The 21,856-nt window shown below is 40.7% G+C and overlaps 1 protein-coding gene across 1 annotated transcript in view; it reads right to left on the minus strand.

Moving 5' to 3' along the window:
• The window catches only part of LOC119724047, a 154,855-nt gene that overhangs the window by 96,063 nt on the left and 36,936 nt on the right, over window positions 1-21,856 (minus strand). The window contains exons 28-46 of the mRNA XM_038194969.1: window positions 21,327-21,505; window positions 19,717-19,855; window positions 17,663-17,872; window positions 17,450-17,516; window positions 16,910-17,073; window positions 16,213-16,340; window positions 15,309-15,450; window positions 13,711-13,941; window positions 12,961-13,161; window positions 11,987-12,136; window positions 9,529-9,741; window positions 8,262-8,468; window positions 6,987-7,078; window positions 6,174-6,234; window positions 4,150-4,411; window positions 2,908-3,154; window positions 2,205-2,259; window positions 696-951; window positions 64-310 (exon numbers count right to left, since the gene is read on the minus strand). Of these exons, the coding sequence (XP_038050897.1) occupies window positions 64-310; window positions 696-951; window positions 2,205-2,259; window positions 2,908-3,154; window positions 4,150-4,411; window positions 6,174-6,234; window positions 6,987-7,078; window positions 8,262-8,468; window positions 9,529-9,741; window positions 11,987-12,136; window positions 12,961-13,161; window positions 13,711-13,941; window positions 15,309-15,450; window positions 16,213-16,340; window positions 16,910-17,073; window positions 17,450-17,516; window positions 17,663-17,872; window positions 19,717-19,855; window positions 21,327-21,505 (3,251 nt within the window). The remainder of the gene's footprint in view (window positions 1-63; window positions 311-695; window positions 952-2,204; window positions 2,260-2,907; window positions 3,155-4,149; window positions 4,412-6,173; window positions 6,235-6,986; window positions 7,079-8,261; window positions 8,469-9,528; window positions 9,742-11,986; window positions 12,137-12,960; window positions 13,162-13,710; window positions 13,942-15,308; window positions 15,451-16,212; window positions 16,341-16,909; window positions 17,074-17,449; window positions 17,517-17,662; window positions 17,873-19,716; window positions 19,856-21,326; window positions 21,506-21,856) is intronic.

Below are 21,856 nucleotides of genomic sequence, written 5' to 3' on the forward strand. Positions count from 1 at the left end.
CACTGTTTGTGTGATTGATTGAATGAATGGATTGAGTGACCGAATCACGGCTTGCTCATCTACCTTGAGGTTGAGATAGTCCAGCACCAGGTCTATAGCTTCATCCGTGACTTCATCTCCCAAGTAATCCAGGTAGTCACCGATGGTGCCATTGCCAGGTAGGGTGAAGGTGGCATTGGGGTTGCAGATCGGTATGGGTACATGAGCTGCCTGCAGCAGGTTGATTGGTCGACAGGTGCCGTCTATGCATAGGGTTACTGACAGGTCAATAAGGAACTCCTTCTGCTCACTCAGCTTGTCAACATTGTATCTGTGCACAAATATATGAGCAAATGTGATTCAAAGTGTTCATGTAACTGTTCCATGATCCATCTCAATCACTGACAGATAGAACTGGCCATTCTTGCCCAAGAGTACAAATGATTTCGTATGCACGTTCCCTGACCAGTCTAAGACCCCCTTTTTGTCTCAAAGCAGTTTTCAGTGAACAAACTGTGTTGTTCTAATTTTAAACAGGATATTTTAAGAAACTAAGCTACACCACCGCTTAATTATAAAACAAAGTAAATCTCCACAAAAATGTTGATCATTACTGACTTATTTTATTGGTGTTTATGAACTCTCCATTAACTTAGTGAAATCAACTGAGTGGAATTTCTCCCATCCAACATAGGAATCCTAGTGTGCATACGTACGCTATGTAGACAGAATCACTGATATCCAGCACTTTATCCACTCCCCAGTCGTATTCAAAGAGCGTGAGATTCTTGGACCAGGACCCCAGCCCGACAGACAGCTGGAATTCACAGGGGTCTAGGAGGGCGTAAGCGGTGGTGGACAGCTGAGTGAAGACCAGGTCAAGGGAGGCGCAGCATGTCAGGCCCAGGCAGCGGTCATCCACTGTGCAGGTCAGGAAGTTGTTTGGAGGTGGCACTCTCAGAATTGGACATTCTGTTGTGGACAGTGGAAGAATTGGTTGCAGATTAACATTTCTGGTATGCTATAATTAAGACATTTAATCGTCAAATACGATTTATAATTCTCAAGGCTATAAGTGGGCTTTCACATTTTGCCGGAAATTTGAAGCATATATTAAAGGAAAAGGATACAAACATTGACGTTGCCAATGCTATATACAATTTCAAAAAGCCTGAAACCAGGCAACTGCAGGATGATTTAAATTTTTGAACTTTTTCAAACAGATCCTTTGCACCGAAACCATCTCTGAGCTGTGTGCTTTTTATCCACATGGTTATGCGTTCATTGTTAATTTATTTATTATAATAAAAGATGCCCTCAATGATAGCTGCTGAAAGCAAATTAGATTCAACCTTGTAACAAAATTACCAAAACACTTTTCACATTCATTAGCATGGATATGGTAAAAAATGATGAAAACAATCACAGTTTCGGTTGTCACTAAAGTATACAAGTGATCTGCAGATGTATGTTTGTGTATGTTTTGTGTTCAAAGTCAAATTTGTGAATTTATTTTAAGACGACCTCTAATGACCCTAAATGACCTTTGACCTTCAATTTCCGAAGGGTTGTGATGAACCCCCACCCAGGGATCACTCCATCCAAGTGACATTTAAATCCATCAAATTCTGTAGACAAGGAAACATTTGAGTATTTGAATAAATGACCGTTATTGACCCCTATATGACCTTTGAACTTAGTAACCCAATAGAGAATTGTGTCTTCCCACCCAAGGGCTACTGCATCTAAGTTTCATCAAAATCCATGAAAGCATGTAGAAGTTTTACATTTTTTTTTCAAAACTGATAACATTCCCTCCTCCACAATTCCATTGTGATTGTTTCAAATTCTAGTGTCGATGTTATTATATGCAGAATGCTGGCAGGATAATCATCAACTATCCGCTCCGTTCACAAGTACCCCGTCAACGGCAAAGAATGTACAGTTGGGGGTGACCACCCGACGCCATCTTGCCTGACTGCAATTTTGCCGCGACGCGCGGCCATACCACTTCGTGTTCATAGTACAAATCACCTGGTGTACGTGCGTCACACACAAGGAACTGTGCGCGTCGACCAGCTAAATGTCCCACCCATGAGACGTCGTTGCTAGTTCAAAGGGCACCCTCTTTCGTTGGCGCACGAAGCCCATAGGAGGCGTGCCCAAACTCAACGCTTCTTTGAGACGGCTGTTATGTCTATCTTTACAGCAATGAATGAACTTACTGTTTTCACTTGGCGCAAGTACCTCCATATCGCACTGCTGGTTACTAACATATTGCTGAAAAACAGTCAAAATATAGAGAATTAAAAACAAGCGTCACTTTAAGCAGTATCATAGTTATTCAGAAAATCTGACCATGAAATGTAGAAGGATTTTTTTTCGCCGGAACAGCATAGCTGCTTAATTCAAGCAAGTATTTTTCTCCATGCTGCCAAATTTTGTCACATTTCAGAGACTACTAACAGTGTCTGCAAAGCGGACATTAACTTCATGAACAGAAGTGCCAGTGAACTTCCTTGCAACACTGACAATTTATTGAAAGCTTCTTCCCAGCAGCTGATACTGATTGTGGCGTATTCTACAATTTGTTTTGTTAATGCATGTAGGTCATTCTAGGTTCCAAAGTGTGACATTTGTCTTGCCCTGTTAACTTGCCACTTTGTTTTTTTTCCATTCAAGTATCATAAAGATTGACTTCAAACAATTTCTTAATATTTAGGTAGGTATTTTGCTATTCATAATCACTCTTGAAGGACGACTACATCAAGGAGAGCATCAGAGTTGTGAAAGCATATATGTCAGATATAACAGGGACAGGAAAACAAGGGACAAAGACCCCAAATTTACAGTATGACCATTTGCATAAAGTATTAATTGACCTCAATTAAAACAAATGAATAATACAGCGGAATTTCTGTAACCTACCTGGATTCCGAGTTTTCGGAGACCAGCCTGGATAGCCAACTCCCCGACATTCCCGTCGAGCTCCCGGGCAAGACCTGCAAAGCTGCCATCCCCAGGCAGCTCAAAGGAAGCATTGAGATTACAGACTGGGATAGGTACCAGGGAATCCTGAAGGACTGGTGTGGTTGTACAGTCACTGTCGATGCAGATGGCGATGTCCAAAGTGATCTGGAAGGATTCCTGGGCATCTAACTTGTCAATGGTCAGACTGAAATGACAGAAAAGAAGAGTTCTTGACATATTATTGCACAATAGTGAATAAATTCTACTTCATTACATGTAGGTAAGTAGTTTGTGCACTACATTATATAACCAGGAGGTGGGACTAAAGAGTCTGTGATGGGGCGTACATCTGTACGCGATAAACAAAGTACGAGTACGAAGTACGCGAAGTACAAAAGCAAGCATTAATAACTTTGTACCGTAAGTCATCACAAATATATTTTCGCACAGTTTTAGGACTTGAGTGTCATTAGCCTTTGACTCAAGTCGAGTCGAGTCTTGATGAGGGACTCGAGTCGAGTCGAGTTGAGTGAATAACCTGTTGGGACTCGAGTCAACGTAGTCACCAAAATTTGTGATGGGAGTCAAAATGTTTGAATGTATGATGTTAAAAATATGACTCTTTTCTGTTTTGTGATCTCACAAAAAGTGACAAAATGTTTTTGCCTAATACAAAAAAGAAAATTAAGGAATAATAACAAAAACTGTTTGTATAAAGTAATAAAAACAGGTCTAAATACAGGTCTACATGACTTGATGGTCCCATAAAGTCAGATAAAAAGTTTCATTGAATAATGATTGTCGAGCTCAGATTATTTGTAATCAAACAACTATGAATAAGCAAAGGACAGATTATGAAGATTTGGCGAAATCAACAATTGCCCAACTCTTGTGTGATCAACTCTTGTGTGATAAACTTTGACTGCTAAAAAAATGTTTCGTCCCTTTATGAACACAGCGACTTTTAATGGGTCTCTTAATTGGGAATACTATTTGACTTTGTTCCTTGTTTTCATAATTAACTACTCTGAGTAAAACATCTGACACTTTTAATATTATGTGCTGGTAACACAAAAGATAATATGATGATTAGACATTCGGATATTCACATAAACTGTGATGCTTAAATGCTGATTAAAAAATTTACACGACTACAAAAATTGACGATGAAAGCAAGGTTTTAAGGAGTGTGAAAAATACCTCAAAGTTATAGGATCTCCAATGGTGATTTCTTCCAGCTGGCCCCACTGATAGGACAAGATTTGCAGATCCAGACTCCAGCTGCCTAGACTGAACGACAGCTGATAGTTACAAGGATCAAAGATGAAGGAGACCTGGGTACTGATGGGACGGATCCCCGGGATGGGAAGCTCCAGACAGCAATCGAACCCTAGACACTTCTCCGGGAGGGTGCAGATCAGGTTTTGGGGCAGGTGGGGAAGCTTGACATCTCTGGGGCAAACTAGCGAGGGAAATGAAATATGCTGTCAATGTCAAACAATGTGTTCAGAAAAAATAAAAGCTTTTTAAAGGGTCTAACTGTAAAATCAAATAAAACCTATCAATTTGGTTGAGGGCAAAACCGCTGCTATTTCCATGGTGGAAAGCATTGTTATGTGCAGCAAAGATGCAACAGCTTCGAATGTTTTAATGAGACCTACCTTATGGGGTACTAACATAATAGGCAACAATGGTACCTCACAAGTCAGCCTTTGTAAAACAAGACCACTGAAGAGAAATTCTTAACAAGACGGATAAAGGGAGAACAATGCAAGTACCCCATGAATCCCATCTACTTCACTGTGTGCACGCATGAGTATGTAAACACCGGCAATCATGGACCTAGAACAGAAGGGTTAGGGCACAAAATACATCCACGATTGACCGATAGTCCACGATTGAAAAAAACCCACTGACAGCTGTTGCGAAAAAGTTAAGGGCCCAAACAAAGGAATGAGGATTATGGACTATAGGGGGTCTACGATTGCTGGAGTTTACAAAGATGGCTGCGTGTGAGAGAGCATCACTTGGAAAAAGCTAGCTGAATGAATTACTATTAAGATTGGTGATCACCTTCCTTTACATAAAAGTTTGGTCCTTTCCAACATCCAATTACAATGATTCTTACATTTTTCATTAGACAAGAACTTCCCCCAACAATAGATTTTGTAAAGAATATAATAAGGTTAGGCGATTTTTATTTATGATGAATTGAAGAGACGTTGGTCTACTGGAAGCTGAGACTTAACACACGAAATGGTGATAAATTATGATAAAATTATGATTTGTTTAATAAAAAGTACGGACCCTCTTTCCTTTAAATATAATACATCGGTTGGAAAGAAAATGATGTTTTTTTTCTTAATTATATTCGTTTTATAAAATTAGAATGTTGTTCCTCTTTTCAACGTTGAACAACTGTTGTTCCCATAGCAGATATGTCAATAACTGCATGGACACTTGAAAAGGGATGCTAAGAAATTGAAATGCTAACATGCATCTCTGGAACAATAATGAGTAGTTATAAAACAATAAATGAACAGTAGTTAAAAGAAAAGGAAAAGTTCCATATAAATGAACCCATGGCAGGGAATTAGTCTCACTATTAGGGAAAGTGGACTCAGAGGATCGGGGGGGGGGGGAAATGATCAGGATAAAAACTCTTGTGAGGCGAACAATACCTAGGCAGTGGCGTATATCCAGAGGGGGGGGGGGGGCAAAGGGGGCACTCTGCCTCCCTGGTGGCTTTTTTAACAACATTGTTTTGTGCAGCATTGTTTTAATAAATGGATACAGAGTTTTAACATCAATTCCCAAAAGAAAACCCGCTAAAAACCATGACAATGCACCTTGAAAATGGGGATATTAGCTTGGTGGTTTGTTTGGTATGCTCATTGTGATTTTTGGCAAGGTATGCACCCCCGCAGTTGGAAAATAGCTTTTTGGCTGATGTCACTCTCTTTTTTTCAAATGGCAGCCAAAACATGCTTGTTTTCACATACAATTAATCCGGATCAAGCATATTGGCGGCCATTTTGAAAAATAAATAAATAAAAGTGATAACACCCAAAAAACTGCCACTGCTCACATTACAAAGTTATCACACATTTTCCAATTCTAGATGTGTATAACTTGCCCAAAATCAGTATGAACATTGATCTTTTCGTTCATTTCATACCGGTGGCCCAATTTTTGGACCGAAGCTGATAGCCTAACTGACTTACTTCTGTTCCAACCATTCTGAGTTACTTGTGGACGGACACATGGTTCATGGCTGATGTATTCCTGGAAAGGAATGAGAGTTGTTTTAATCTTAGTCTTATTCAGAAAATGATATTTTTTTCAACCTTTTAATCAGTTCTACAAGTTCCTCAGTCATTAACATGCTTTTGAAATGATTTGCAGCGATAGACAGAAAAGCTTATTTGTACCACTTCTGATTAATGCTCAATTGTTTTTATACAAATTGTTTTGACGTAATATGTCAATTGACTGTGTTCGATTAGCTCATCCTGGTGGACTCGGGTTAGCCCCATGTCTTTTGACTAACCCCGACGTCATTCTCGGGGCTAACCCAGGTCAGCCACCACAGACCCTGCTCATAAAGCAGAGTTGGTGGAAATACATCACACGTATGTGTTGCTCATGCTAACAAATAAATAAATACTGCGGCCAGTCAGTGGAAAAGGTCAGGTGGAGCATAAAACCTACTTTATTGGAAGTGCAAAATTAATTATTTATTGATCTCATTGCGACCTTCGAGGCCTTAATTCCAGCCCAACGTTGTTACTTTTTGCGATTGACGGAAAAGCAGTGAATCTTCAAGTAAATCTCATTCCGAAACGGGCGTTTTGTCGATGGGTATGACCACGGATACGGATGCAGTGAGGATTTTGATCGTTTGAGCATTTGGTCAGCCTGGCTGTCGTGGCTAACTCGTCTACGTTTAGTCGATCCATGGAGCTATAAGGTCGATCCGTGTGATGTGCAACTGGAACACACCCCATGTAATTCAGTACATTCAGTACAAGACTTACAGACAGTCCTAGATGCTCCAAAATTGCATCCACGGCAGATTCAGCAGCATTCGGACCCACCATCTCCAGGAAGCCCTTGATAGTTCCATCCCCTGTGGAATAAAATTCATTTTTAAAATTGTCTCCCCTGGTAGGATATGTAAAAATCTAATGACAAGAGTTTGTATCGAATTGGTTAACCATAGCTATTTACTTGTAAGCCCTAAATGCTTTGGACATTTATTAAGTATGATAATCTGGTTATAACAAATTTTACATAATTTTCAATCCTTTTCTAAAAAAAAGAAGACGGGAAGCGGGGCAGCCCTTCAAGTTTCTAATAAATAAACTATTCTAAGATTATCGAATGATGCAGATAGATGCAGTATTTAGCAAGTTCAGGCCGAGTATAGGGTTAATCAGCGGACCACAGGGCACGGTTGTATCATTATATGCACAGTAGGGATCCCGGCTTTGACTAGAGACATAGTAAGCACGTTGTTATTAGTGCGCAGGCGAAAGCTATACGTCACAAATCAACAACTAGTCGACTTCTCACCGGAGCGTGCTCAATCATGCGACCAACAAATTAAAATGGTAATCAAGATAAGCACTGTAGGTTGATAAAGGTGATTGAGGTTTTATATAAAGGCTCATGTGGTCACCGTTTTGACGAAGTAACAAATCTGCGCACACAGTTGCAAAACCAAGTTTTGAGAAATTAACATTTGAAGTTTGTCAGCAAATCGCGCTTTTGTATTGTATTTCTCCCCGAAATTCAAAAATATATAACTGATGCAATAGCCCAGTAGTAAAATTGCCCCCGCAAAATATCATGCTTTCATTCAATCATGTTTAATGTAGGAGACACTATTTCTCACCTCGTCAAAACAAACATTCTACTTCATCACACATGATGTAGCATATGTTTGTACACAGCGCTCGCTCATGTAAAATGTATGATAATGCAGATTCGTCACTTGTCAAAATGCAAACTGTAGAGGCTACAAAAATCCAAATATAGCACACGTGTACAATCAGTAAGACTCAGTGACAAATAGAGATTCCTCACGTCGTCAAATAAAGATGACGATATGAGGATCAAAAAAGTTCACATGAACCATACAGTTCAGAGGTCATGATGAACCTTTACTAGGTATTGACCCTAACCCTACAAACCTGCATTATACTGATTCAAAAATACACAAGATATGACCACACAAAAAATCCTAAATAAGGTCAGTTTTCAACAAGGTATACTGCTGAAATACAAGGAACCTGTAGCAGTAAATTTACCAGGAAGAGAGAATGTAGCATTCTCGTTGCAGAGTGGTATCGGCACTCTGGTCTTCTTGAGGATGTCAATAGAGGGCGAGTCACAGTCTGAGTCTGGCAGGCACAGGGACAGTGCTAGGTCCAATACAAACACCTCGTCCTCAGTCAGCTTGTCAATGGTGTAGATCAGGGTCAAAGCTTTGCCAATCTTCAACTCTTCCTGAGTACCTAGGTTCAATAAAAAAGAAGCTTTGCCATCGATTTCAACTTACTTAAATCTGTTAAATGTGACAACACTTTTGAATTTGGTCAACAGTTGAAGAAACACATAATCTGTATTGATAATTCCCCACGGTAAGACAATTCATCGTCGTTTTCAAAAAGGGACCTAAGCATCGTACTTGACCATTCTGACATGCTTCCGTAGGCAAAACATCATTAATATGCAAATTGCATTAATGATGCCAGGGGCAGGTTTCTGGAGAATTGCATTAAGCATTTTAACAAAAAGACGTGACAATGCCTGTTCCTTGAACACGTACAAACGTATTGCACGAAAAGGCGTAAAAAAGTCCACTGAGAGTTTCATATTCATGAATGGACAGACATCTTTGTTACATTCTCAGCTTCACGTATACAAGGAAGGATCTCATTATTAAACCGCCGGTGATAATAGCAGTACCGCTTCTTTTGAGCGGCAACGCTATGGGTTCATTGCCTCCGACGTGTAAATGAGAGTTTAAACTTGTTAAGTAACTGAATAATGCATGAGGTCAAACCCCATGCTGGGAAGTCATTAACACTCCGTCAGTAGATGAAAGAAATACATATTTCTATTGACCAGTGGGTTTTATTGTGCCCCCTCCATGACCTCATACAAAAGAGTTAGACACGGGCCGTGGCGGGTTCACGCTTCATCGGTTAATCAAAGAAACTCTTATTTCAAACATGTGCGTCCTTGCATATGGAAAACACATTGAATAGAAGGGTGCATATGCAGAAAAAATTTGGATTTTTGTTTTCACGAAAGGGTATCGACTTCTTTACTAATTAGTTTTGGCTAATTAACAAATTTAATTATAATTACTAGGTTCACATAAAAGTTTACTTTTCTAAGAATCATTTGGAGGTTTCCTTTATTTACTGCATAAAGTTGTTGCCAATATTAGTAAATTTAAAATAGGAGAAACTTCTCTTGCGATTATCTCGAAAATGCCTTTTTTTTCAAAATCCACATGCACTTTGTGAAAACAGTGGCGAACTGATCAGCAAACTGTAATGTGCTCACCCCAGTGGTAGTCAAATATGGTGAACGTCAAGGACCACGTTCCAAATCCAAAGGACAGCGTGAACTCACAGGGGTCTAGGATAAACCACATGTTGACTGACAAGACAGTGATTTCTAGATCCAGTTCGGTGCAGCATCGCACACCGAGGCAGCGATGTGCTAACTCACAGGTCACTCCACTGGGCAGTGATGGCAGGCTGACATCAGTGCATACTGGGTGAAAATTCAAACATTTGAACGAAGAAACTATTGTAATACCCAAGTCAGGGTAGGAACTAGGCATAATGTTGTACACGTATTTCAAAGTTAATAAACTTAATTGAATGATGTGAAATAAAGTAATTAGCAATCCTTCATCCTACATGCAAATACACTGAGCAAACAATCTGGTGGGGAGTTCTCAACAACAAATTAGCTTATAATGACTAATTATCAACCAGCAACCAAAAAGCTAGGACAAGCCAGTGCAGCTCAGCCAGTAATCAGGCTACAAAAAACCTACTCAGGCTGGTTTGCTGAAGTGAAGCATATTTAGTAGACATAAAACTCATTTCCAAGGACCAATGTTGTAGTTGAGTCTATTCAAAGTCCTCCCAAGTCAAGTCAAAGCCAACCACAAGCAGCGGTGAGTCAGTGTCCTCATCCTAGGGGCGAGTGGGGGATGGATGTTACAATAGCAGGAGCCCAATTTCATCCACGCTAAAAGGTAGACAGGTTTTTTTGTAATGGACGCCCGACCTCCAAAAAAATCAAATACTGTGGGAGGGGGAGGGGGAGGGGGTTTTGACACCTTTCTTCCCATGGGGACGCTGTTCAAAACCAATATCATGGTCAATGTCAGGCAAAAGCTATGACTTTTCGCTTTCCACGGGATTTTAAAATAAACAGCCAGTCACCAAAAACAGGAACAATACACAAATATTGTGGAAAAGGCACTTTATGTTCATTTTGCTAATCATGGTAACTGATAGGACTATGATTTTCTCCGGTTGCCGAATTTCTGGGAAGGGGGGCCGACTGGGGGGCGCCGATTTTTTTATGAGAGCGCACCCCCACCCTCTTGGCAAAATTAAACGTATGTCAACACACAAAACTGTCGATCCTAGATTGACGAGGTCATCATGCCGCAGCTTGCAAACTTGTGGACGGAGTAACTGACCCTTGCCTGGCTGTGCGCGAATCCAGTAGAACTTTTAAACTGGACGAGTTTTGCTTTCCAGTGCTTACACCGTTTCATTGTGCTATATAATTGACTTTACCAAACGAAGCCAAACCAGACGTTGCGTTTTTTTAGGCACGATGTCTCGCAAGATGAGTAACTTTCAGGTGAGATTGGAAAAGTGAACAACTTTCGGCGCATATTAAGATTGTATAGTATTCAGATCTGCAGATTCAGTATTTGATATCAAATGGCAGAATCAAAACCAGATAACAATAAAGTCGGCTTTGAGACCAATATTAGGAGGGACACACAGTACCCCTGGTGGGGCAAGGTTGTATGGATTAACGGCCTTGCTTCGGTTGCCATGGCCCCCTTGGTTGTTAAAATGCCATCCCGCATCACAAACGTAAATCATTGGGATATTCTGCAACAAACTAATTCACTACATTGTACCTTTGATATTACTAGTCAGAGGGCTTAGGCGGACAGGCTAAATACCCCCTGTTCACTTACCGGGAGCCGCTTTCAATTGAGCCCCTCTTTTATCGGCTCCCGCTTGAAAAGAAAGCGGGTGACCTGTTTCTACAAACCGTCCCACGGTTGGCACTCCCGGCTCCCGCTACAAATAACCATGATTTTTATAACAATGAATCCTGCGGTTTCATACCCATCAGTGGCGGCTTCTACTCACCGTCCGCAAAGACCTGGTACATTGCTAATCCTCTGAACTTTTGTCTGCCCTAAACATACAAGCCCCACTGCAAACCGTCACCATGCACGGCTGTACCGTGTGTGTTCATGCGTGGACCGTCTCCCGCTTTGGCTTGAAGGGTCCCACACTTCCTCAATAACAATACCGTCCCACGGTAAATGAACAGGGGGTATTTAGCCCGCCCGCCTTAGCGAACATAAGTGATAATGTGTTGCATTGGTTGCCGTGCTTTGCAGTAAACAGTCAGTTTTAGACTAGACACGTGACCATGATAGATCAATGAAATTACAGCATCCAAGAAACAATATCGTCGTGTCCATGCAACATGATTGTATCTCCTTTCAATGGCGTGTGACGTCATATGCTTGAAAAGCGAGTTCGCAATGTCAAAAGGCTTAATCTTGCTTAAAATAACCCGGATGTACACACAAAGTAAATGGACGTCGCGATACGCACGATACGACCTTGTTGCACGGAGCGTAATTGTGCGAGATACGACTTTGTTGCACAGAAGCAAAGATATAATAATATACATTATTTAGTCCAACTACCAAACCATTCAGATGTTTCAATCCAGACCTTACCTTCTTCATCTGGTCCTATCAGCGCTGTCGCATCGCAAGCTCCGTCATTAATCTTATCCCTTAGCCCGATGTACTCCAGTAAGATGTTGATTGCTTGCTGTCCAGCACCCTTGCCGACTTGAGTCACAAAATCTCTCAGAGTGTCTCCACCTAAACAAACAATTGTTACAGTGAGATGTGTATGGACGGAGGAGCTACAGGCCCGATGACACTATTAGAAAAATTTGCAAACCACAAACCACTGACATAGTGCCAGTCGTCAAATGTTGCAATATCACATACTTAACAAGTAAAGCTATGTTTGATTAAGCACTTCGCACCGGGATTATTTTTGCCGAAAATGTTGACTTTCACAAAAGGCAAAATTTTCCAACCAACTTCTGATACATCCAAACGTCACTAGTACTGATTTAAAAAGAGTCATTTTGTCATTTCAACAGTATTTGTACGATATTTCTCATATGTTTGAATACTCCGAGGTGCGCACTGGAGTGTAAATTGTCGCACAATAGGTCATGAATAACGGCCAATTCAAGATCAACACAAGGTCTGCCTCCACAGACCTTATTGACTCTGTGTGTTACGAAACGCACGAAGGATTAGCGTGTTTAGACGTCGAGGCAATCTTGATGTTTTAACCCATCAACCGTGCCTGTGTATAAAAACAGCCAGTGCGTGTTATCGCGCCCTCCGACGCGAACTGATAAATTTAGTGTGAGGTGCATTTTAGTTCAGGCCCCCCACCCCACCCCACCCCCCCCCCCCCCCACCCCACCCCACCCAAACAAACCTTCAAGTTTAATTGTTAAGCTTTAGCATTTAAAATTGGGATAATAGTGTTTCAAACAGCTACATAAGACCTGCCACATGACGGGCTCTCGACCAATAGGTATTCATAAACTGTCTCAGGCATTTTTTGAATAACTTCTCAGTAAACAAACAGTTGGCTAAACAGATATGTAACAAAATCGTACCAGGTAAGGAGACTGAAAAGTTGGAATTGCAGAATGGAATGGGAACCCTGTAGTCCTTGATGATGTCCACATCAAAGATGCAATCATCGGCACTCTCACAGATAGACGCCCCAAAGTCTACCTCAAAAACCTTCTCATCGTCCAGTTTGTTGATGGAGTAGCTCAGGGTGATAGGACCAATGATCTGCTGCTCTAGTCGGCCTGGGTAATATGCAGAAAGGCTGGTAATCATACCTAAAACTTGTAACGCATCATTCGCTTGTGCCAGAAGAGTGCAACCCATTCAAGCAATCAGGTTTGGATTTTCTGTCAGGATTTGGAGGAGGTTGACCAACAATGGAGAAAAGAAGATATCTAAATTGTGTTCTTGCGAAGCATTTACTAATCGATGAAAATCAGGGTGTCTACATGCAAAATATGGTATCATTTCACAATATACATTTCCTCTCTGGCTGAATACACGTTTGGGATTGGTTCAACAGTTCATCTCTTGATCCATTGTATTGAATTCACTCTGAAAAGCTTAAAAATGGAAATTGGGCTATTAGCCACAAGTGCCATTGAACCGCGTGAGCTCAGATGCTTAGTGTGTTTCCTCTAAATTTCTGAACGTATGCTGCCACATCTGGAACACATTGAGAAAAAAAAAAACATTGCACGTAGCATGAAACGCCAAATGGGCCTCATACCTTGGTTTTGTAGTTGAGTTTATGGTGGAAATTGTAAATGGAATAAAAACAAATGACTCACCCCATTCGTAGCTCAGCAGCAACTTCTTGTACTGCAAGTGCTGAAAGGCAACGTACAAAGTGAAATCACAGGTATCTACTTCCAAAAAGGTATTGAACGAGCGGCGGAATTTCTTGTCCTCTATGTTGAGTTCCAGACAGCAGTCCATACGGAGGCAGTTCTCACTCAGGGAGCAATAGGCCACCTTGGCCAGCTCCGGGGGGAATGCTGGCAGTGTGAAGAACCGACAAGCTGCAGCAATGAAATGAAGAAGGTTTATGCGTGTTCAGTCCCACTGATAAATGGCACCCATCAGGCAATTATAAAGCCACAACATGCTGACCATGCAATTTGGAAATGCAATGACATTAACCACCCCAAAGTGCCCTGCCTGTAACTCCTTAATTATGTGGTTAACGACAGTACTGCCATTGTAGTATATTTTCAAATAGTGTTTAATTACTCCGTCAAGTTTCCTATTGAGATATAGCTAAAAAGCATCGTGGACACCCCTTTAATCCTGGTTGAACTTTTGACCCTGAATTTATGAGGCAAAGATCAGTCCCAGGCCAACTCTCATATGATTTGTATTGTCCAGCTCCAACCACAAGGTTTGTGAAGTATAGCTGCTTTTATCGCAAGGCCATCAATCATCTTGCCATTATATAGGCCCATAACAGTCTTGAGCCGGGAAAGAGGTTGTCCTCATCCTTAATATGAATATATTTAGCTGTATGTAGTCTCAAGCTTTTGTGGTGGTGGTGGTTGGGGGGGGGGGCGACCAGTAAAAAACCAAAGAGATAAAACTTTATAAACTTTTATTCACAGGGGTTACAGAATTTTGAACACAAACACCATGATACAGTTCTGTTCAAGGATCACAAAAAAAGGTTAGTGTTCGTTCAGCAAAACGAAAACAATTCACATGCATCCCTCAGAGAATTGTTTTCGTTTTGCTAAAAGAACACTTACTTGTTGTGATCCGTGGATAGAACTTTAAAACGGTGTTTGTGTTCAACATTTCGTAACTTGAAAAGTACACAAGTGATTTGAATGATTCTTGTTTTAAAAGAAATCTAACTAAGCTTACATATCCTAGATTTTGAGAGTGCTACAGGCAAAACTTCATTCAAAAATGGTCCTGCCATTTGTGTTTGTTTTGTTTTTACTCACCCCTGTATAGTACAAGTATTAATGGTCCATATGAATGTGATCGGGAATACGACAATTATTTTGGTAGCGGAAGCCTAAGGTTTTTTACTTAAAACAAGGCTTGAAGAGGCTGCCTCTTACAATGAAAAAGGGACAGATAAATCAATCATAAACAACAGTAAGCATATCAAAAGCAAACGCAAAGCCCTGTATCTTAAATTAGAAAAAGAAACACTTTCAAAGAAGATAGCCAAAAATAACTTTAGGTTTGCACTTACTGTACATTATATTACAGAATCAAACTAAATAATGCACGAGGATTCCCTATCTCCAATTCAATTTTTAAGGGGCTTAAACTCTGGTGTGATATGCTATGCTGGCAAGTGCTGGCAAAACCACGTGTTGCATGGGGACGGGGGGGACGTGTCAATTAATTTGCCATAAACCTTTGAGACTTTTCCACTTACTTCTATCATCATGAGATAGCCTGTCTTCCATTTCCATTCTAGTTCCTGTGATATTCAGCTGTCTCTCCTCCAATGTGGCAATCAGCTGGGCTTTACTCAAACTGGCTGGGGTTGGACAGGGCTCCTTACCGTTTAAGAGTTCCTAAAAGTGATATGCAATGCTGACATTGAGCTTATCATATTAGGGTTTGTTTTTTGTATAAATTTACTGATATTTAATTATCTGTGATGATTTCAATTATTTAAGACACTGTGCAGCCAGGCCAAGTTTTATGAAAGTGATCAAAGGATCATGTGTAGGATTTACGCAACAAATTGCGTAAATCCTACACATGGCGTAAGTAAGGCGAGCCATCAGATAACAGACCGTTCGGGTACCGGGTCCGGTATGCTAATTTCTTTCACCCCAATCGGTACGAAGCCAGAATTAGAAGCCACCCGGTCACTGAAGCGTGACGCCCCAATCGGTCCAAACTGGTGGCTCAGGGTTTCACAATAGGCAACATAAACTGAAGTCTGGCCATTGTTGGAGGATTATTCGGCCCGCTGGGATTACCAGCGGCAACTTCTATGAAGCTCATCACAGTCATTGTTGCCTACTGGAGGATTAGCGCGTCGCAAATTGGTTCCTTTGTGATGAGCCAGAGCCATGGTGCAGAAGCCTGGTGGAGTTAATCCAGGCCGATCGGTTCCATGCAAGGTCCCAATCCCTTCAACATACTGGGCGGGCTCAACCCCGAACGGTCCGGGGAGGGATTCTAATTTGAGGGCTCGCCTAACGCACTGTTTCGTAAAATCGGCTGCTGCTGCAAATGACGTGATTAACACTCATCACTTTGCCTGACTACAGTTTGCATAATTTCGCATCATTGCTTGTGATCGGGGTAATGTGGTGTCAACCTACTTTTGATATGCCAAGCTCATCCACAACATAGCTCAATGCAGCTTCTGTGTCTGCCTTCAGTATCTCTTCTGGAGTTGATTGGATTATTTTCTTCAGGACAGCACGGGAGAAATACTCTTCAAGGTCAACTGAAATATAAGACCAAGAAATTATGAAGGGTTGTGGGACGAAGTTTGTTATTTCATCTTAGAGTTTAGTGGTCCCATGGAACTGTCATGACTCGTCACCGTTTTGACGAACTGTGCACACAGCCCGGCAAACCTGAGTTTTGAGAAAATCGCGTTTGAAGTTGGTCGGTTTTTCAAATCGCAGGTTTCGCGTACATTTCTACACCAAGAATTTAAAAAATATATAACTGATGCAATGGCCCAGTAGTTAAAGGGCCAAAATATTATCTCTGCTTTCATAAAATCATGTTTAATTAGGAGACATTTAATTACTAAAGATATTTGTCACTTCGTCAAAAACGGAATTTCTACTTCGTCACAAAAATGTAGCATTATTATGTTTGCACACAGCGTGTGCGCGTTTCTAAATTTACACTTGTCAGTTCATCAAAACGCAAATCGTGGAGGCTACATAAATCTAAATATAGCACACTTGTAAAATCAATGAAACTATGTGACGAACAGAGATTCGTCACTGAGATGACATATGACTTCAGCATTCATTATTCAGATTGCAGAGCTAGGCTTACTGTTTGGCCATGAGAAGGTCCTATCGGGATGGCATGTAGGTAAGAGGATGGCAGTATCCTTCAGTACATCGATGAATGCCAAGCACTCAGCATCTCCCGTTGTCGGGCAGAAACCGACAGCCATACTGACAAGTAGTTGAGCCTTGCTCTTCTCAATGCCATATCTAATGGAACAAATGTACCATCATGTGGAAGTGATGGTTATGCAGCTCAAAATTAGAAAACATGTAGAACATGAAAATAAACATGAATGTAAATAGTAGTTGTGTGCAGAACATGTACAGGCACTGAAATAAAGTTGCACATAATTTGAAGGTCAGAATCTAGATATAAATGCTAATCAGGTTAACTCTTGGAAATAAAGATCTTCTGCATAGGTCAACTGCTATTTAATGAACCTCTTCATTGAAAATATTCTTGTTATGACACTAAACAGTAGTCAAGTGGAAGTTGCAAATTACGAGTATACAATCATCTGGGGGGCAAACGAGGCAAATTCAATTAGGCTTTAACGAAGCATTCAAATTGTACAATATCTACCTGAGATGCATTTCCATGTCATCAACGAATGGAATGTCAAAGGGCACCGGCACTTCCAATTCTGTGCCTGGGAAGGAACATTGATATCAATGTCGACAACATATATTAGGCAGTCATTACAAAAGCAAATCAACATGTAGTGTGAAAACCAAAATTTGTAACTTACATTCAACGAGCTTTCCCCTTTGGTCAGGCCCTATAAACTAAACTTACCAAATTCAGCATCCAGGATCTCAATGGTGTAGTTCCAAGAGTTGATACCGAGTACAAACTGGAACTCACAAGGGTCAAAGCGCATGAACGCTTTGAAGGACAGAGACACCATGAAGAGTTTGACGTTCATACAGCACTCCACGCCCAGGCAGCTCTCATCTATCTTACAATACACATTCTTGGGCAGAGAGATTTGAAGTAGGGGACAGCCTACAAAATAATAAAAGTTGTACACATTTTCTGAATGATATTATCAGTTGTTCATTCCTTTGCTCAACACTGTCAACTTACTTTTGAATAGACCTTAGAAACAATGACGTCATGCTTTGTTTACATGTGCGCTTTCCTATGGGAGCTTGGTGGCTCTCGTCCCCACCTGGCTCCCACATGATAGTGCACCTCCGTAAACAAAGCATGACATTATTATGACGTATGAGTACATCAGAGTTTTCAAGCTGTGGAAATAATATTCAGTCATTATATACTGAGTGAATGTATTTTCAGCAACATTTTCAATCATGGGCCAAATTTCATGGAAAGAATTGCAGAACAGAAGCAAATAAATTCAGGCAGGAATAGTAAACATGCTTTCAGTTTAATCTTCCATTATCAGAAGTCTGACTATGATGCAACGGCGTCGATGTAAAGACTCATTACAAACATCAGAACTCACAGACATCCTTAAGGACCAACCCACTCAGACTACAGAGCAAGGATGCGTCCTTGCTTTGTGCTCAGTCATCATTGGGGGGAGGGGACCATGCAGCAGCTTAGAAGTTTGGAAAGTGGAGGGGCTTAATTGGCTGGACACCATCGGGCTATTATAGAAGGCACTGTTCTAAGATATATACGTATGAACCTTTTTCTTTTTATATACACCGTAAAAAATAAAAGAAAATCGACATTCATTGGAAGGGTCATAATAACGAATCTGATCGTCTGATGATAACGTCATTTATACAGACCTTTGGAGAATGTACCTACATTTTGATACCCCGTTTGCTACCAAACACTGTAAATCGTTCAAGATTGACAATGGTTTATGAACATTGACACAGTTTGAAAACTTGCAAATTTAAAAATTACGCAAGGAGAAATAGCTAAGCGCAAACACGCATTCCAATAACTGGCCCCTACCGACTGCACAGTGTCTGAACAAAGCGCGGGTAATTCAATTTTGCGTGCTCCCATGCATACAGGTACTATGCAATCAATATTCCCTGCCGTTCGTTTCGGGCAGTGTTATATTGTCACGCAGCAATTTCCACTCGCTTACTCTTCAAATTGGCAACTTTTCAAATTGCATCATGTTTCATAAACCGTTGTCAATCTTGGACGATTTACAGTCTTATCAAAACTGGGTATCAAAATTATGTAGCTAACAACATTCTCCGAAGGTCTGTATAATTGAGGTTATCACAAACGATCAGATTAAAATTATGACCCCTCCAATGAGGGTTGACTTTTTTTTGGGGGGGGGGGTTACCTTATATTTACAAGTTTGGTGAAAAGCGATGCGTGCAAGTACAATCTTACAACTACAACACCCTTTTTAAAAATACAGTACAGCTTTGGCTAAATTAGGCTAAATATATATGCGCTTGGATACATTTTTGAGGGAACAACGAATCAGTACTCCTCCCGGCCCTCCTAATTTTCCCCCACCACCCCCTCCCCCCGGATCATTGCCCAAGCTTTTGATCCACAGGATGTTTTTATCGTTGGATTATGGTCTTCTTCCTGTGAGCTGAGACCACATTGCTGAATCTCCATCCTAAATTGTTATGATGAGTCACTGAGTATGATACAATACTCATCACAGAAAACTTTATAATATCACAAACGCAAGGAGCGTGCTGCTCAGACTATAAACACTTACGATTCTCAGGTTGTTTGTATCGCTGTATCAAGGTCTTTTTATCTCCCTGTGAGCTGAGACTACGCCGCTGGAGTTCAATCCTTAATTATCATGAGTCATTGACAATAATACAACGCTCATTACAGACAACTAGAGACACAGGACAAGAACTGCCCTGTTCAGACTAAACACTTACGATCCTCAGGTTGTTTGTATCGCTGTATCAACGTCTTCCTATCTCCCTGTGAGCTGAGACCACGCTGTTGGAGTTCAATCCTCAAGGAATCAGTCGTCAAAGACTCAGGTAGGACACACGGTTTATCACTCACCAGTTTCTAGTGTTGAGGAAATGCAAATCAAATTGACATGAGAATCACTTTTTCAAATTTGTTTTTTTTTCCCAAATAATTCTGCTGTAAACAAAAGCTGATTCCATCATAATTATGACGAGTGGAAATTAACACATCTCTTTGCATACAATGAGTGCATCTGTTAACTCAATTGACACCGATAGATAAGGAGCTCAAACATTACAACGCATTACCTAAATTCGATGTTGTTGATGAAATGAAATCTGTATGCAAAGAGTTAGGTAAACACCTATCACCTGCAACCACAATTAGAAACAGCACAAACACTGGTTCATTGGACATTGCCTTACCAACATGTCTGCATAATTATTAGCTCACGCAGGTCGACTCCGGTTAGCCCTGTGGCGTTCGATTAGCTCTATTCTGTTCGATTAGCTTTGACATCATTCTCGGGGCTCACCAGGGTCAGTCACCACAGACCTTGCTCGTGGAGCGGAGTCAGTTATGAAAATACGCTACACGCATGCATTGTTTAGTTTCAAAAAGCAAACAAATGTGGCGGCAACAGCGGAAAAGATCAAAATTTGGACCCCAAAATCAACTTTATTTAGAGTCTAAGCATAATTTGTAATAAGCTCATTGCGAATTTAAAGGCCGCTAATTCCAGACCAACGTTGTCACTTTTGCGACGGAGGAAGGAATAACACACAGTCCGAAAAGGGGATTTTGTCAATGGCTTCGGCCATGGCTACTGACGTAATGTGAGAATCAGGATGGCCTGCGCATGAGTGTTCCGTTAGCCCAGCTGTCGTGATGGGTAACCTGTCTGCCTTTTAATACCCAAGTCGATCTGAGTGAGCTACTCGAACGCACTCACCGTGTTGTTGAATCGTTTGTCACACTATTCAGTCACATTTCCTGTAAATTGCATTTCTCTCAATATTTTCCTGCCAATGTTTCCCTCTGTACTTAATTTTGAAACAAAGCAACTTTACCCAAGTGGTCAAGTACTAGACAGTTATAGTACTAGTTATCACTTTGCATTTGGATTGAGTTTTTGAAACTAACTAGTTATCATAACAAGCTTGAACCGAAATATCGGATTGGTGTTCATGCATGAGTCATGTTGTGCCATTTAATTTATTGAAAGAGTAGTGTTTCAGTAAAAAATCAGCTTTTTGACCCAGTGACCCCACAATTACGTTTGCCCCCAGTTTGTTCATTGAGGCTGGGCTACTGATACTTTTATTTAAAAATGGTTGAAATCGGTCGAAATATGTAGGAGCAATATACAATGTCAAAATTATTTTGCCACTAACTATAATGGACTATAAACTATAATGGACTATAAATGGACTATAAACTGAGATACATAATGATTTGCTGAGCTGCTATCCCGCAGCTTAAAACATTAAGGACAGTTTAGGTAAGGCCAGGAGGTGGCCTTATCAGTCACCAATCTCCAAAAAAGAGGATGAATTAAGGTTGGACTTACAACAATGGTCTTGACAATAGTTAGCAAGGCGTCTGATGTTTCGTCCAGTTCAAGCTTACGTGCAAACGCCAGGATGGATCCAATCTTCAAGTTCCTCAGAGTGAAACTCTTGAAAGGCGACCCAGAGCCAGTTTTTGTCTCGGGGAGGTTGAGTGCTTCCTTGGTAATTTCCTTATTCTCTGTAAATGGGTGGGGGGGGGGGTGCGGATAACACAATAATTGTTTGGAAGGGTTCGTTGCCATAAATTCAACATCAATACATACCCGTCTTCCAAACTATGGTCACAGTGATGACACAAATAATTATGTGTCACCATATTTGAAAGTATAAGGTATTCTCTTTAGGACGATCACATAATGTAACGCATGTTCAAGGAATTATTCCTTGCTTCTATAATAGCTCTGCCTATCCATCATTTATACTGACTTTTTGTTCTCAACTCTATTTGATATTTTACTTTTTATGGATATATATGTTAACAACACCATTTCCTCTCAGATTACAAGAAAAGCATCATTTTAATACGTGC

Source organism: Patiria miniata, unplaced genomic scaffold, assembly GCF_015706575.1.
Source record: "Patiria miniata isolate m_02_andy unplaced genomic scaffold, ASM1570657v1 HiC_scaffold_17, whole genome shotgun sequence".
NCBI lineage: Eukaryota > Metazoa > Echinodermata > Asteroidea > Valvatida > Asterinidae > Patiria > Patiria miniata.